Below are 17,293 nucleotides of genomic sequence, written 5' to 3'. Positions count from 1 at the left end.
AAAAGACCTTTTTTTTCCATCATTTTTCATCCTTTTAAAATCAGTGACTATTTTTATTTTCTGTGTTGTCAGATAGTGGCTTTTGATTCATAACAGCTGTATTCCAACGGCACACACACACACACACATTTTTTTGTTTTGTTTTTGCCTTTACAATTCTTTTTTTTAAACCATAAACTAACAAGATACAGTCTGGTCCAAGGGTTCTGGAATTATATGGCTCTTTTAAACTAACACAATCAAGTTATAGAGTGGCTTGGCTACACATCTCATTCTATTAAATTGATACAGTTCTGGGTTCAACAATGCCCTTCAAAGTTTTATAATTATAAAAATATCATGATGGGAATCTATTAATAAGTAAGAAAAAAAAATATATCTATATATATACTGGGCTCACCAGCACTCAGACAAATATTGCCAAAACTTCATGGGAAGAAATACAAGTTTAGAGAGCAATAGAACTTAGCAGCCAAGAAGTGGCTCTCAGGGATATGGCAATTAGTTTAGTTTTGGTTTATTTTGTTTTCCTCTTCTCCCAAAGTACTTTTTTAAAGGCAATAATGATATAAAGATAAAGATAAAACTCATAGCCACCATTACCTTCAGAGTCCAACTTTTGCTTTGCACAGATCTGCTACAAATGAGAATGCTAAGATATATAGGCGCTCAATACAACTGTGAATTTCAAAGACAGCTAGGAGTTTAGTTTCCCACTGGACTGACCCTGAAAATTTAAATTTGCCTATTTAACCACATGCCTCTATGTAACCCAATCTCCACCATCTAAGTGGATACCCTCCAAGGAGGTTTAATCACCACATCACTGGCTCCTTAGTTAATGGACCACATGGTTATATGCTGATATATGTGAACATATGCAATATTTTTAAGGCTAGACATATGTGACTCATGCATACCAGTACCAAACTCCACATTTATTTAGTTTAATGAAAAATGGTCTATGCTTCAAAATTAATAACTAATTTCATCTATTAAAAGAAACCAAAAGAGAAAAATCTCTGTCTAAATCCATCAGTCATTTAACCTATAAGCCCAGAAAAGAAGTTTGGGCTCCTCTTTCCTTGGTTCATCTATGTTAGCTCATAAATGAATGGGTAGGGCATGGAAGAGGGTGGTTTCCCAGTCTTATTTCCATAATAATTACAGTTCTTCTTCCTGAATAAGAGCAACAGTCAAGTTTTACAGAAACAGCAGTTCTGCGAGAATCAACTGAAGGACCAAAGTGTCACTTGAACCACCACATCTTTCTACAAGCTCCTCTGAGGGTCAAGAACCCAACTTATTTTTCTATACAATTTCTCTTTCTCTTAAAATACTAGGCATATGTGGGGTTGGATAAATAATTGGCATTCAATAAAGAAACCCTGTATTCTCTTTTCCACAAAAATCTTAAAGGAAAAGATTTTTATGGTGAAATTGTTTATTAATAATTGAGGTGTTTTGAACATAGGTCCTATATATTAAGAAGTTTTTTAGGGTATAGATCATTTGAGCGTGAAAGATTTCTGACACCCATAAGCACAAAATATGAAATAATTTTATTACGTAGTATCTACCCAAATCTTTTTGATGAAGGAGATAAGTTAAAAAATCAAGTAATTAAAAGGCCAAAACAATCCAAGTCTCCATCAACAAATGAATGGATGAATAAAATGTAGAACCTATACTCAATAGAATATTATTTGTCCATAAAAAAGAAGGAAGTTCTGAGATATGCTGCAACATAGAAGAAACTTGCAGACATTATGCTCAGTGAAACAAGCAAGGCATATAAGTCATATCACTTATAAGAGATGACCAGAAATTTCAAATCTGCAGAGATATAAAGCAGGTTGGAAGATACAAGGGAATGAGGGGTGAAAGTGGGGGATATTTGTTTGGAAATATAAAGGACATACAATAAAATAAAGTCTCTGATTTATAGAATTTGCTGATTTCCATAGTGTCTATACCTACACAGTGGTAGAGGGGGAGAGAGAGAGAAAGAGAGAGAGAGAGAGAGAGAGAGAGAGGGAGGAAGGAAGGGGGAAAGAAGGAAGGGAGGGAAGGAGGAAGGAAGGGAGGAAGGAAGGAGAGAAGGAAGGAAAGAAGGAAGAAGGGAGGGGGAAGGAAGGAAGGAAGGGAGCAAGGGAAGGAAGAAGGAAGGAAGGAAGAAGGAAGGAAGGAAGGAAGGAGAAAGGAAGGAGAAAGGAAGGAAGGGGGAAGGAAGAAAAGGGAGGAAGGAAGGAAGGAAGGAGAAAGGAAGGAAGAGGGAAGGAAGGAAGGGAGCAAGGGAGGGAAGAAGGAAGGAAGGAAGAAGGAAGGAAGGAAGGAAGGAGAAAGGAAGGAGAAAGGAAGGAAGGGGAAGGAAGAAAAGAAGGGAGGAAGGAAGGAAGGAAGGGAGCAAGGGAGAGAAGAAGGAAGGAAGGAAGAAGGAAGGAAGGAAGGAAGGAGAAAGGAAGGAGAAAGGAAGGAAGGGGGAAGGAAGAAAAGAAGGGAGGAAGGAAGGAAGGAAGGAAAGAAGGAAGAGGGAAGGAAGGAAGGAAGGAAGAAGGAAGGAAGGAAGGAAGGAAGCAAGCAAGCAAGCCAGGTTAAGGAATTTAATCTTCTAGATTTTGATTTTTTTTTAATTTCCTAATTTCTAGAATTTCAATGTATTGACCAATTCTGATGTAACCTCAAAACCAATCAGAGAACAAGCTATCATTTCCCGCTCTTTCTCCCACGCCATCTCAACCAGTTCGTGAAAAGTCGTTGGCTCCTAGCACGGACGGTTCTTACCTGGCACCCTCTTGGCCCAGTTGATCATGTGCACCAGCTCCCTGTCCGCCAGGTTGGTCAGGAGGCCCATCATGGAGGCCTCACTGAAGGGCCGGGTCGCGTCGTACTCGGAGTAGACGACGGGGGGCTCGGCGTCCAGCAGGGCGCTGACCATCTGGTCGGCCGTCAGCGACAGGACCGGGCTGTTCTTCTTGGAGTACTTGATCACGAGCGGGCTCGGCCAAAGGCTGGCGCCGCGCACGCCTCCAGGCGGTCCCGCCTCATTCCTACCGTCCCCGTCATCTCGCTGGCGCTTGTGTTTCAACATTCTCCCTCCTCTGCGGTCTTTCCGAATCCCTGGGAACAACGGGAAAAAAAAAGATAGTTTATTTCTTCTGATGTGAACTCTCACACTAAAACCTTCCACACATATAGCCCTGTATTTAATGAAATGCTTCAGGGTAAGTGTTTAACAACCTGCTGGCTGGGAGGGAAAAGCAAAAGGCATTGATTTGTAAAAGTTGCCAGTTTCCTCGGTGTAAATCCTTTCACCGTGGCTAATTTCAGGCCACTTAGCTGACCTCAACCAGCGTAGAAAGCTGCTGAAAATTTATCAATAGGCTCTGTGAGTCTGTATAAGCCAACACCAGCACACCACTGCTTAGAGTTGTCTGTGTGTGTGCGTGTGTGTTAAAAATGCTCTAAAAATGAGCAGGCCCTTTTTAGGTTTTAACCCTTTTTAGGTTTTAATGTATTGGAATAGCTAGAAGTAAATACCTGAAACTGTCAAACTGCAACCCAGTAGCCTTGACTCTTGAAGAGGATTATAGAGCAATGTAGCTTACAAGGGGTGACAGTGTGATTGTGAAAACCTTGTGGATCGCACTCCCTTTATCCAGTGTATGGATGGATGAGTAGAAAAATGGGGGCAGAAACTAAATGAAAAATAGAGAGGTATGGGGGGAATGATTTGGGTGTTCTTTTTTAATTTTATTTTTTATTCTTATTTTTACTTTTTCTGGTACAAGGAAAATGTTCAAAAATTAGATTGAGGTGATGAATGCACAACTATATGAGGGTACTGTGAATAGTTGATTTTACACTATGGATGACTGCATGATGTATGAATATATCTCAATAAAACTGAATTTAAAAAAATAAAAAAAAGAACAGGAATTATAATAATTAGCTATTCTTGAAATCTGATTTAATATGGAAAATTGCTTCTGCTATGAATATTCTTTTAACAATAAATTTTAAAAATCAATCTTTTTTTTCGTAAGCTCTCCGTAAACCTCCTTATTGCCCAAGTAGACCCTCAATGGAAGACACTGAAGAATGATGTGCCCAGAATGTATTCTCACAGCTTCTGGATCCCCATGCTCAGTAAGAGTTTCACTGCAACTACACTGCACCTCATCATCTTAGGAATTGAGCTAAGTCCCTCAGGAAGTTGACTTGGTTTTAAGCTTTTCACAATGTGTTTCTGTTTCCTAATATAAAAGTTTAAAAAGTAGTCACAAATAATTTCCCTCCCAAAGCTTTCCTCAGCTGTGGATCTTACTAACTAAATGCTGGGGATGATACAATCTCTTTACTAGTGACACTTTCAGGTTTCTGCTCAGCATCTTAACCTGCAGAAGGCCATGCTGGGATGCTGAAATGTATCAGCAGATATGTATATTTTAAAAAGACAAAAATTAACATGAGCTTCTGTATTTCCCAAAAAAAATAATAATTTCTCCAAAATTTGTCAGGCAGCAACAGTTCTTAGATTTCTATGGAGGTATATATTTTGGTAAAAATTTAATACCATTTTTACTATTAAAGACATGAGAAGCAAATCCTCTTCATAATATACCACCTGTTCTATCAATCCATAGCAAATGAATAACTGATATCATACCATGGCTCGATTTTGTTCTAATTTGTCACAGGATTTGGAGAAATGTGTGATTCTGAATTTTTTATGTATTAATATTTCTCTTGTAGGTATAATTTGGATATATTATATTAGTGGACACTTAGAAATATATATAATGAAGCCAGAGATCCTTCCTATTTGCTCAGAAGTAAGCCTTTAAGTATTGAACAATAATTTTCAGTACTACACATGTCTCAGACCTCTGGGGCTAAGTAATGATAATAATAAAGATGATTATTATTAATACTCATTGAGAACTTACCATGTATTTTAAGCACTTTACATATATTAACTAATTTAGTCCTCAAAATAAACCTGTAAGATAAAAACCCAAATATTGGGAAACTATCACTTGGGGAGGTTAACTTGTCCAAAGTCGTTCACTATTAAGTGTGATTCCAGAACCTGGTTCTGAAATGCAGACAATTTTTCCAGTTAACAAATATTCTGAATTTTATCAATTAACATAGGTACAAGGTTAACAGGCTTGTGAACAGCTAGATACACAACAGTTCAGACAAGAACAGTGGTATACAGCTGGTCATAACTATTTCATTGCCAGATGTGCTAACAGAATGAGGATATCTGGGATAAGGGAGATGACAACCCCACTCGCTTCTCAGCTCATCAGAGCATACACAGAGGGTCACACTCATTGCTGGATGCTGTACTTTAAGACACACATAAGCAAGATAATCGTGTTCAGATGATAATGACTAGGAGGATGATGTGAAGCCTTGAATTCAGGTTACATGGAAAATGATGGAGGAACTAAGAGGATTTGGCATAGAGAAAGGAAGATTTATAGGAAACATGATGAGCTGTCCTATATAAGAGAGATTTGATTTGCTCTTTATGGCCAAAGGATAAAACAGAAGCAAAGTGTGGAAACTATGGGTAGTTAGTAAAACTTCTTATAAGGAAGGAGTTTGCAATAGGGCAGACCACAAAGAGAAAAGCTACCACAAAAGGAAACGATGAGTTGGATCACTGGAGACTTCCAAGCATAGACTAGGTGAAGACTTTACAGGATGTCACAGAAGAGATTCAATTATCCATAAAGCATTTGCACTAGATAACTTCCGTATACTGTATGATCCTGAGCTTGCATGATTCTAAGATCTTCCTTCTAGAACACAAAAACCGGAAATGAAAAATAGGAAAAGAAGATCCACATAAAGAGTTCCTTTAGATTGACACTTCATAGGAAATTCTGAAATCAGAATTTGGGGAAGATGAAATCCAATTGGCATTCACCTACTTTGGGTATAGACTGGGGTTAAAAAAAAAAAAAAAGGGAGTGACTTATGCATTATTCTTCAATATTAGTCTATTACTGAAATGTTACTTAGCCTCCCAGTTTACAAGTTTAGAGAGACTGAGAAGAGCTCACAGGAAAATTGCAGGAGCAATTAAAATCTTTTAATGTCAGATTTACTTTGAAAGATAAAAGCAAGTCATTCGGCTAAAGAAGAGAAGGTTAGAAGGTGATATTGTTTTCCCTAAGATCAAGTTACCTAACTGCAACTGCACACAAGCACTTTCCTTTGTAAAAATAGTTTCTGCTTTCTATTACAAATGTGTTTTATCTTCATTTTAGAAGATTTCAAAGATAAAGACAAATAAGTAGAAGATTAAAAACAAATAAAACACAGTAACACCCACTTTAATAGGTCCCAATAGACACAATAAAGATCATCTGATTTCCACCAGAAGAATTTTAGATTCAATTCGGGGACTACTAGTGGCAGTTATCACAAACTGTTTATCAGATTATTTGTCCATTTGGTAGAAATTTGTTGAATATTTACAATGCATGTTCACAGAAGATGCAGTAGTGAACAAAAATCAGATCATCTTACCCTTCATCAAGTTTTCAGCTTGGAGGAAGAAAAACATTAATCAAAAGTTATTCCATATTAGTAGAATGAATGGATGGATGAATAAATGAATGAACTGCCAAAAGCACAAGTAACAGAAGGGAGGAGGTAAGGAAGAGAGGTGAGAAGGAAGGAAGGAGACAAAGAAAACTTCTCTAGGAGAGGAAGTTACATTTAAGCCAAATCCCAGGCAGTCTTTTGAAATTTCCTTTCTTGGAGGAATTTAGAAATAGTCTACTCACACGGTTTCGCTGTAGTATTACTTAATGCAGTGAGCTGACCCACCACACCCCTGAGAGTCTCACAAATACAAGATTCATGTGGAACACAATACAAAACGGCCGCAGGTTTGGGATGTGGAACAATAAAATACAACTGGAGAGATGTAGAGAGTTGAATATTTAAATAACCATCAAACAGTTAAATAGGGAAAGGCAGATTCAATTAGCATTAAGTATTTTCTCTATCGTAACCCCAAATGCACCATATTTTTCAAATGCCAAAGTGCCTGCAAAATGTACCAACAACAAAAATAGCAAATTATATATATTACGTGGCCAACTGGATGTGATGGGGTCCCAGAAACTAACTTACTGAGGAAGACATCCTTTTCTCCCTGTATGTAGTGATCGTGCCCATTACCAGTGGCAATGGTGCACAAATATGTAAAGCAGTTTAAAAAATCCTAACTAGAATTGAGCAGAAAAAGGTGAAAAATAATCCTACTTTTATTTCTGTTTTAACATAGGTAAGTGAGAACTGCAGCTCAGAATGAATGAATACAGGCTACGTAGCTAGAAACCATCGAGCCAATACTAAATTCTATAGAATAGTAGCGCACAGGCATGGCCTGGATAATAGAAACCTGAAGACAGAATTAAAAACTCATTCTTTGCTCCCAACCAAGGCATTTTCCATAATTATCTATAGAGCAGCAACAAAGATTGATTTGCATTTTACTTACACTCCTTTTTGTTTGATTTTAACTACCAGTGGAAAAGCCAAAGACCAAACTACCTGTTCACAGAGCAGAGGGGATAAAAAAAATTAGTCTAGATAATCCAAAGACTAAGCAGACAGCCTCTTGACAGTCAAGATGTTTATTCATAGCAAATAGCCTTTTGGCTTATAAAGTGATTTAAGTAAGAAGTATTATCATTTAGGACACAAAAATGACACTTTCTAGAAGGGTTGAGCAATACGTGTCCAACAGCACAATACAGATGGCGCATAAGGGATGTGCTGGAGGGCAAGCATTGTTAGCTCTCAAGTTGTCACTAATTAGACAATGCTTGCATCAAAACAAATTTCTTTACACGTCCTTTTGAAATTTTTAGGCAAAGAATTTCTCAACGATTTTCCTAACCGGGCCCAGCTGTGGATCTTGGAGAAAAAGGACTCACCCCACTGTGAGGGATGGAGAAACCAAACTCCAACCAAACTCTCCAAACAAACTCCAACCAAACTCCAACCAAACTCTCTCTCGTCCGGCCGACCCACTATCATCGGACTTGAAATTACCGCTCAATGTGGCTTAATTCACTGAATCCTCCTCAACACTGTTATAAAGACTTAAGAGAGGCAGGGCATGCAACCTCCTCCCAACAAAGTGGATCTGACTAATTCTAATCCCATCCCCAGAAGGTGAAAACTTGAGGGAATTCATAACCCAATAAACACCTGCACTGGGAAAGAGAGTGAAAGGGAGTGAGGTGTTGTGTAACACACTTTTTAGGGAAGGCAGGCTCTAATGCAGCTCTTCAAAAGGACTTCTGGGATTTGGGGGGTGGGCTGAGAGGGGTGCAGGGACTGAGTCTTCACTAAGAGAAAGGCACGGAGACATAAATCCGCTGCTTAAACAATTGTGGCCTGGCCCTAAACTCAAAAGACTTGTCTTAATGCGTCAGATTAAACATTTTGAAGACTATTACTAATTACTTAGAGTTTATTTAGTCATTCTTTTTTTTTTCTTTCTTTCTTTGAATTCTTTGGCTTGGCCATCATCGTAGCTCAGGAAAAGTTAATATATAGTCTGAATAGTCATAATAATAGAATTAACTAGATTATTTTCTTCTAATACATTCTATTTCTTAAGTTTTCTTTTCGGAAATGATTCCTTTTCTTCTTAATACCACATGCCTCTAAACAACTAGTATAGCTTCAGTAAGGTTATTTATCCAATTCACAATGCTAATTTATTATATTATTAATTTTCAAGCATTTGCATAATCCCCTTCCTTTTGTTTCTCAATAATCACCACACTATTCAAGAGGTATTAAAGAGTCAGACTAAGAAATACACCAAAAGCTTTTCAATTCAACATATTGAAAACATTGATGCCTATTAGTTAAGCATTAAATTAAGATAAAAACTAATCAAAATTATTCCAGGGGGACTTTCCTGAACGGATTCTAATGCTCCCCCTTGCACAACACTTGCAAATAATTCTATGAGGCAGGCATGGTTATTGCCCCTACTTAGGTTTCTAATCCATGATATTATTCTGATTCTAATGCCTCTATACTATTATATTATGCTATATCATTAAATTATGTAATTATTTATAAATATTATTTATTGTTATATAATTATATAATTGTTATTAATATTATGTTATTATCATAATGATCACTTATTATTTTTATGATCACTTCCTCTAAGTGCGACAGACAGATCAAGGAACTATGAATTATCCAATCCATTTAAAGCAATGTAATACTCTTTACCCCTCTCCTTTCCCATCCAACAAGTCACAACAACCTGCCCACTATTTCCTCACGTATCTCTTCCGTTGGTCCTTTCCTTTCTATCTTCACTGCCACCATCCTAGTTCAACCCTTATCTTTTCTTGCCTAGATGACTGCAGCAGCTCCTAATTTGTCTCTTGCCTACCATCAATCTCTCCTCCAATTCAATTAACTGAAAATGGAAATAAATTTCATTGCATACCCATTTTATCCTGTTATTCTCAGATCTTTAAATCTCTCCATGACTTCTATAACCTACAGCAGGAGTTGTTAAACTATGCTCTAAAGACTGTTTGCAATTATTCTGGGGAATCAGAGATTGTGCCATTGGGGCTTCTGGTCACCCCCTTTCCCCCATTCATCTAAACAGATATATAGACAGATAAAATAGATACGGAGATGGAGAGATGGACATAGATATAAAGACATAGAGCTATGCATGTGTGTTCTATGTGTGTGCATGTGTGTTTGTGTCTGAATGTGTAGGTATATATAGAGCAAGTGTGTGTGTTTTGTGTATCGGGATTAGGGTAAAAAAATTTTAGTGCTTTTATTTTAAATTTCAAAAAGCAGTGACACACTGAATAAAGGCAAACTCCAACTTAAGATTCAGGAACTCCTACAAATCATCCCAAACTACTTTTCAAGCCTATCTCCACAAATCTATTTTTCGTGAAGCATGGAGAGTCTGATGCCTCTCTAGATAATACTTCCCAACACCACCACCCCGTCTTCTTCCTAGCCCTCTTCTTCTATCATCCTCCAAAGCCCAGTTAAAATCTCATTTCATCCATGAGACAACCTTGGATACCATCTCCGTCTGGTGGCTCTGCCTCCTCTGATCTGGTAGCTTTTGTTTCCTGAGCCATTCATTAGGCAACTATCGTGTCCTACCTGCATGTTTAATTACACCTGGGCTCCCCTTTCTGAGGATGGTGTCTCCAGGCGGGAAGCTGGAGCAATCGTACAATCACCCCATTTCTTTTCCCTCTCTTAGGAAATACAGTCCTGCACTGCCTGATGTCCAAGGTTGAAAAACTGTTTGTTCGATATATTTTGTCCCTTTTCTTAGATCTGTCTAGTGGGAGAATAAATCACCTGGGCCAGAAGCCAAAGTTCCCAATAATTATTTTGCTCATTAATTTTAATAAAATCCCTCATTCTCATCTTTTCTCTGTTAACCAACTGACAATTCAAAATTTTCCATTTCTTCTCCTAGAGTTTTATTACAATAGATCATTTCGGATTTCCTTGTCTTCTCCTGTAAAGCATAATGAGCAAAGAAAATTTCAAGCCCAATTTAGACAAAATTGGCAAGGGAGGTGGAGAGAGTAGTTTATCTTAAGTAGGTTCGGGGCCTTGGCTCCGTAAACCTGACCTCTATGTTCCCTTTTATTACGATTCCTGGCTTCCATTCTGTGGCTCCCTCCCTCTCCACCAGCCAACCATGAGAATATTTCCATCTCACTCATCTGACCCTCTTGGACCCAGAGTACAATGGTCTTCTGGAGACAATGTTGTTGCCCTCACAGTGGAACCGGAAGAAGCCAGCCTAATCCACTGACCCCCAGATGATTCCAGGTGAAGTGTCTCCTCAAAGACATGCAACGTTTTCCACACTCCCTCAGTGTCTCCATGGAAATGCAACTCTTCCTTCATTGGATGGGATGGTTCACCCCTGTGTAGGGGTCAAGTCAAGTTGGAAAGTTCTCCCTAGTTCATGTTGCATAAAAGGAAAAAAAAAAGCACTGATTAACATGACCCTCCTGCACTAGGATTTGATTAAATCCCAAAGTAAGAATCTGCAGTTTTCTAGAGACTCAGAACCTCTACTAACCACTAAAGTTACAGAGACTTAGAACAACTAAGGATCAAGGTGAGATGTTGTCATTTTGTTGAGCATTTCAAACTGAGCTTTATTTAATTATGGAGGATTGTTCAGAAACTATTGAAAGATTATGATTGTGTTAACTAATTTGTGAAATGGACATTTGTTGGTTTTTCGTTTCCTGGCATCTTGATGGCCTCCCTACATCAGGGAATTCCCTGGTACTTGAGCTGGCGGGTGTCAGGCTAGCCTTCCACCACAAAATCCATGAGACACTCGCTGTTTCCCATGGCTGCAGACACTTTGAGTGGAGGGAGGCAACCTGGGCTCTGTCTGTGGGACCATGCAACCAGGACGGAAAAGAATCCACTTCTTGCCCAGTGGGGGCTCTCATTCCCATGAGTGGAGACAGAGATCCTGCCAGATGCTCCTGGGGTACCGTGTGCTCAGCTCTGCTCTGCGCTAGGTTCCCACCTGTTTTCCAAGCCTCATTCTTCTGTATTTAGGTTTGTGACCTAACCAAAATCAATTCAGTAATTTCTTTTTCTGCTAAAGTCAGAGCCAGCTTCCCTTGTTTGCAATTAATAATAACAATAATAATGATGATGATGATGGTGATGGTGAACATTCATTGAGCACTTGCTGTGTACTACATGCCATTCTAAGTTCTTGACCTGAATTACATTATATAATTTCAAAACAACCAACCCTCTGAGGTAGGCACTATTATTATCCCCTTCTATAGCCAAGGAAAATGAAACTCAGAGGTGGGATTTGAACCCAGGCAGACTGGTTTCAGAGCCCACACCCTCAAACACCAAGCTGCCTCAGGAAACACTCATGGGTGCAGTTTGTACAAACCCACATGTATTGTTGACCAATATAAATATTTTATGCTCTGTGTTTCTGTGCTTGCATTTGAGGGCCCAGAATCCCTGGTGGGTAAACTCTTATGTAGACTGGTCCTCTTATGCTGATCATGTTTGGATTGAACCAAGATTCTATACTGCCTGGAAGTATCAACTAAAACATTTCCTATTAGAGATTCCAAATTGCAAAAATTCTAGCCTGGAAATAAAAATGAGTTTCCTGTATTTCCACTGGTGCATTTATGGATACAAATTAATTCCCTATTAATGAATCCTATAGCTTAAATTTCACATGCATTAGGGTAGATTATTTTCTCCAAGTGCAGGAGATGGGCTAAATTTGACATCTATTCCCTACCAAAATCAGTTCTCAAAGTCATCTTTACCATGATCTTTCTAAGATGCCACAAACAGCTGACAGTGGTGAAAAGAGCCCCAAGGTTTGAAAGAATACCCATATAACACATTCTAAAAATGTACCCTTACCTATACAAACTATGTACATTGAATCAGTCTTAATTTCATCACTTCACTCACTCACTCATGCAAAGGAAATTACTGAAAGTCAGACACTGCTCTGGGGTGACAAGTCAAAGTTCCTTTCCTTATAGCACCTATATTTTTGTAAGGAAGATAGACAATAAAGAAGTAAATGTATAATGCCAGGTAGCACTAGGTGCCAGGCAGGAAAATAGAGTGGAAAGAAGAACAGAGAGGGTATTTAGATCAGGGAATGCTTCATGGAGGAGGCAGAGACCCGAGTGGAGCGAGGAGGGCAGGGAGCCTTGTTCCTGGAAGCAGGAGCAGCAAATGAAGGTCCACAGGGAAGGAGATCCCTTAAAGGTGTCCAGGAGGAGAGGAAGACCTGGAAGGTGAGAGCAGAGTGAGTGAAGAGGGAGTGAGACAGCGGGTCTATCCTGCAGGCCCTGGAGCCCAGCTGAGGAGTCGTCAGTGTGCTCTAAGAGAAAGGAAGTCATTGCTTTTGAGCAGAGAAATATCGATAAATCATGATAGGATTTATATTCTTAAAAAGAGTTCTCTGGGAAGAATCAGAAGTCAAGAGTGAAAGCTACCAAATAAGCAAGGAAGCCACTGCAGTTGTCTAGGAGACAGATGACAGACAGTCATCTGGGTGAGGGTGACAGCAGGGACCAGAATGAGAGATATATTTTGAAAGTAGAGCCAACAACCTTTGATGACAAAAATAAAAAATGACTCCATGTTGCTGGCAGGGACCCGGAGGAATGAGGGATCATTTATTGAGATGGACACATCTGGGGGAAGGACAAGTTTGAAAGAAAAAAATAAAGAATTCCACTTTAGACATGTAATTTTGAGGTGCCTATTAATTTCATATGTGATCATATCATGCCAATTGATTTTTAATGCTTTCATATTTTCTTCTTTTGTCTTTGTTCCATTATCCCATCTTCTTCTTCTATTAACTCATCTCCATATCCCATCCGTGTGAACAACCATCTGTATATTTCTCCATATACAAACTTAGAGAGAAACATAACCTATATGATATAAACACTTAGGCTTTTATCACTGTTGGTTCTTCAAAAATGAAATGATTTCATTCACATTTCTCTACAGTTTGCTTTTCTTACTTAGTAATAGCCTGTGGAAATCCTTCCAAGGAAAGGCAAAAATGGGAACAGAGTGGCTGTCCATTAAAAGAGAATGGTTGACTAAATTGAGATTTCTATACTATGGGATAGGCAGCAATTAAGAGGATGAATGATGAGGTTCCTTTTAGACATCCAAGAGGATATGTTTAATAGGCAACTAGATGTATGAATAAGAAACTTAAAGAAGTCAAGCCTAGAGACATAAATTTGGGTGTCATCAGTAAATTGATGAAAGGCACTTGGTTAAGACTCCATGGGTGATGAATCTAGCTAGGGAGTGAAGCTGCTGAGGAACGAAGGAAGCCCAAAGTCAAGAGGAGAGACAAAAACAAGGATAGTAGAGGACTGCAAAGCCTCTGGCACCTATAGCTATAGCAAACATTAAACAAAGCCCAACTTCTAGCCAGAGTAACAAAATTCTTATTTACCTCAGTTGTTATTACCTGAAACAACATGTCTGGCTTTCAACACAAAATTACAAGGCATGGCAAAAGGCAAGAAAAAACACAATCTGAGAAGACAAACCAATCATCACCCTCCAATATGACACAAATTTTGGAATTATCAGAAAGCAAATGTAAAATAACTATGATTAAGGTGTAAACAGCTGCAATGGAAAAAGTAGACAACATACAAGAAGAGTCAGGTAATGTAAGCAGGGGTGGAAATTCATTCTAAGAAAGAATCAAAAGCAAATGCTAGAAAGCAAAAAACACTGGAACAAAAATGAAGAATGTCTGATGGCTCATCAATAAACTTAGTATGACTAAGGACAGAATCACTGATCTTGAAGATAAATCAACAGAACCTTCTCAAACTGAAATGTAAAGGACAAAAAGAATGGAATAAACAATAGGGTATCCAAGAACTGTAGGACAATTTCAAGAGGTATAATAAATGCTTAATTGAAATACCAGTAGGAGAAGAAAGAGAGAAAGGAGATGATGAAATATTTGTGGGAATAATGGTCAATAACTTTCCAAAACCACAGATCCAGGAAGTTCAGAGAACACCAACCAAGTTAAATACAAACAAACAAAAATCCCAACATGGAAAAAATGCAAGAGATTCAAACTGCAGAACACGAAAGACAGAGAGAAAATCTTGAAAGAAGCCAACATCTTGCCTTACATCTTACACAAAAATTAACTCAAAGTGAATCACTGACCTAAATGTAAAATGCAAAACTCTAAAACTCCCTGAAGGAAACATAGGACAAATTCTAGTTGTAGAATTTCTACATGATGTTAAATTGGTGATGAGTTTTTAAATACAATACCAATTACTGCCATCCATGAAAGCAGCAAATTATATGTTGGACTTTATTAAAATTAAAATTTCTGCCCTGTAAAAGACTCTGTTAAAAGAATGAAAAGTCAAACCACAGACTAGGAGACAATATTTGCAAAATACATATCTGATAAAGGACTTGTACCAAAATACACAAAGAACTCTTAAAACGCAACAAGAAGGCAAACGACCTAATTTCAAAATGGGTCAAAGATCTAAACAGACATCTAACCAAAGAATATATACAGATAGCAAATAAGCATATGAAAAGATGAACAAAATCTTTTGTCATTAGGGAATTGCAAATTAAAACAACAGTGAGATACGACTACACATCTATTAGAATGCCTAAAAGCCAACAATCTGATTAGACCAAATATTGGTGAGGATGCAGAGCAAACTCTCCTGTTCGATGTTGGTAGTAATACAAAATGGTACACTTTGGAAGAAAGTTTGGCAAATTTTTATGAAGCTAAAAATAGCATTACCATATGACAGAGCAATTGCACTCCTAAGTATTTACCCAACTGATTTGAAAAGTAATCCACACAAAAACCTGCATATGAATGTTTATAGCAGCTTTATTCATAATTGCCCAAAACTGGAAGCAACCCAGATATCCTTAATAGATACATGGATGAAGAAAAGGTGGTAGGTACATCCATAAAATGGAATATTATTTGGCAGTAAAAAGAAATGAACTATCTAGCCATGAAAATGGCTTGAACATGGAAGAAACAACTACATAATGCGAAGTTAAAGTAGCCAGTTGGAAAAGATTATATTCAGTATGATTCCAATTATATGACATGCTAGAAAAGATAAAACTTTGAGGCAGTAAACCAAGCAGGCGTTACCAGGTTTGCCGGTTTGGATGTATTATGTCCCCCCAAATGCCATGTTCTTGGATGCAATCTTGTGGGGCAGACATATTAGTGTTGATTGGGTTGGAATCCTTTGATTGAGTGTCTCCATGGAGATGCGAGTCAATCAACCGTGGATGAAACATTTGATTGAATTACTTCAATGGAGATATGGACCCTGCCCATTCAGGATGGGTTCTAATTGATCACTAGAGTCCTATAAAAGAGCTCACAAACAGAAGGATCTCAGAGAGACATTTTGAAGATGGCTGCTGAAAGCAGACTTTTGCTGACATGTTGGAGATGCTAGCCCAGTGTTTGTTCAGAAGAAGCTAAGAGAGGACAAAATACCCCAAGAGCAACATTTTGAAGAATGCACAGGAGGTGAGAGAGGAGCTGGAACACAATCCAGAATCAGCAGACACCAGCCATATGCCTTCCCAGCTAACAGAAGTTTCTGGACACCATTGGCCTCCCTTTGGTGAAGGTATACTTGTGTTGACGCCTTAATTTGGATGTTTTCATGGCTTTCATACTATAAATTTGTAACCAGATAAACACCCTTGATAAAACCCAATCTAGTTTTGGTATTTTGCATAATGACAGCATTAGCAAACCAGAACACCAGGGTTTTGGGGCAGGGAAGGGGAGGTCATGGTTTGAATAGGTGACACAAGATGTTTTGGGGTGGTGAAGTTATTCTGTATATTACTGTAATAGGGAGTATCAGATGCCATTTGTCAAAACCTATAAAACTACACAGTCCCCCAAAATAAACCATAATGTATGGAAATTTAGAAAAGCATTTAGGAGGTCAGTGGGATCCCAGGATGGAATGTAGAAAGTGATTTAAAAAAAAACACTAAAATTATTACAAATGTAGGAAACAAACTCACCAGTGCAATTGGGGAAAAAGGGTGCTGACCTAACTAACTTTGGAAATAAGCAGAGTCTGTTAGTCTAAAGGCAAAAGGAACTTTACATAAGCCCTGTACTCCAGGTAAAAAAATAGTTTCTTCTGGAAGTATGGGCTAATAATTCTGAAACCACTATGCATGTGTACTGGAATTGAGTAATTAATTAAACCATGGTAGATGGTAAGAGGAAGATTTCTCACTGTTGGAGTGGGAGGTTACAGACAAGCAAGGAGAAAGGGCTAGAATGATCTATGCTGTAATGGATTAAAGTTGGAGATATCAGTATTAACTCATGTTTAGCTTAATATAGACACAGATGGATAAATATAAAAATATTTACAGATATGACTAAATATACTAGTTAGTATACACAGATATATTTATTTGCTCTGTCAGCAGAGAAAGCCTAGACACAAAAACATCCCAGTAGCAATGAGTACACCTAGCACCCAGATGTTGGTTTCTAAAACCATTCGCCAATAAAAGAATCCAGGCCCCCTTGGAGAAATGTCTGATTCTAGGACAGAGGCAGGGAATAAACCCACAATGAGGGATATATCAAAAGAGTTCAGGAGCC

The 17,293-nt window shown here is 38.2% G+C and overlaps 1 protein-coding gene across 4 annotated transcripts in view; it reads right to left on the bottom strand.

The window, feature by feature from the left end:
* ESR1 (estrogen receptor 1) overlaps nt 1–17,293 on the bottom strand; it is a 388,242-nt gene that overhangs the window by 147,127 nt on the left and 223,822 nt on the right. For all 4 annotated transcript variants that reach the window (XM_037819617.1, XM_037819644.1, XM_037819633.1 and 1 more), the window contains exon 5: nt 2,785–3,120. In XM_037819617.1, the coding sequence (XP_037675545.1) occupies nt 2,785–3,120 (336 nt within the window). The remainder of the gene's footprint in view (nt 1–2,784; nt 3,121–17,293) is intronic.

The sequence above is a fragment of the Choloepus didactylus genome, chromosome 2 (genome assembly GCF_015220235.1).
Source record: "Choloepus didactylus isolate mChoDid1 chromosome 2, mChoDid1.pri, whole genome shotgun sequence".
Lineage (NCBI taxonomy): Eukaryota > Metazoa > Chordata > Mammalia > Pilosa > Megalonychidae > Choloepus > Choloepus didactylus.
The sequence above is the reverse complement of the archived record's forward strand: the minus strand, read 5'-3'. Positions and strand labels throughout refer to the sequence as shown.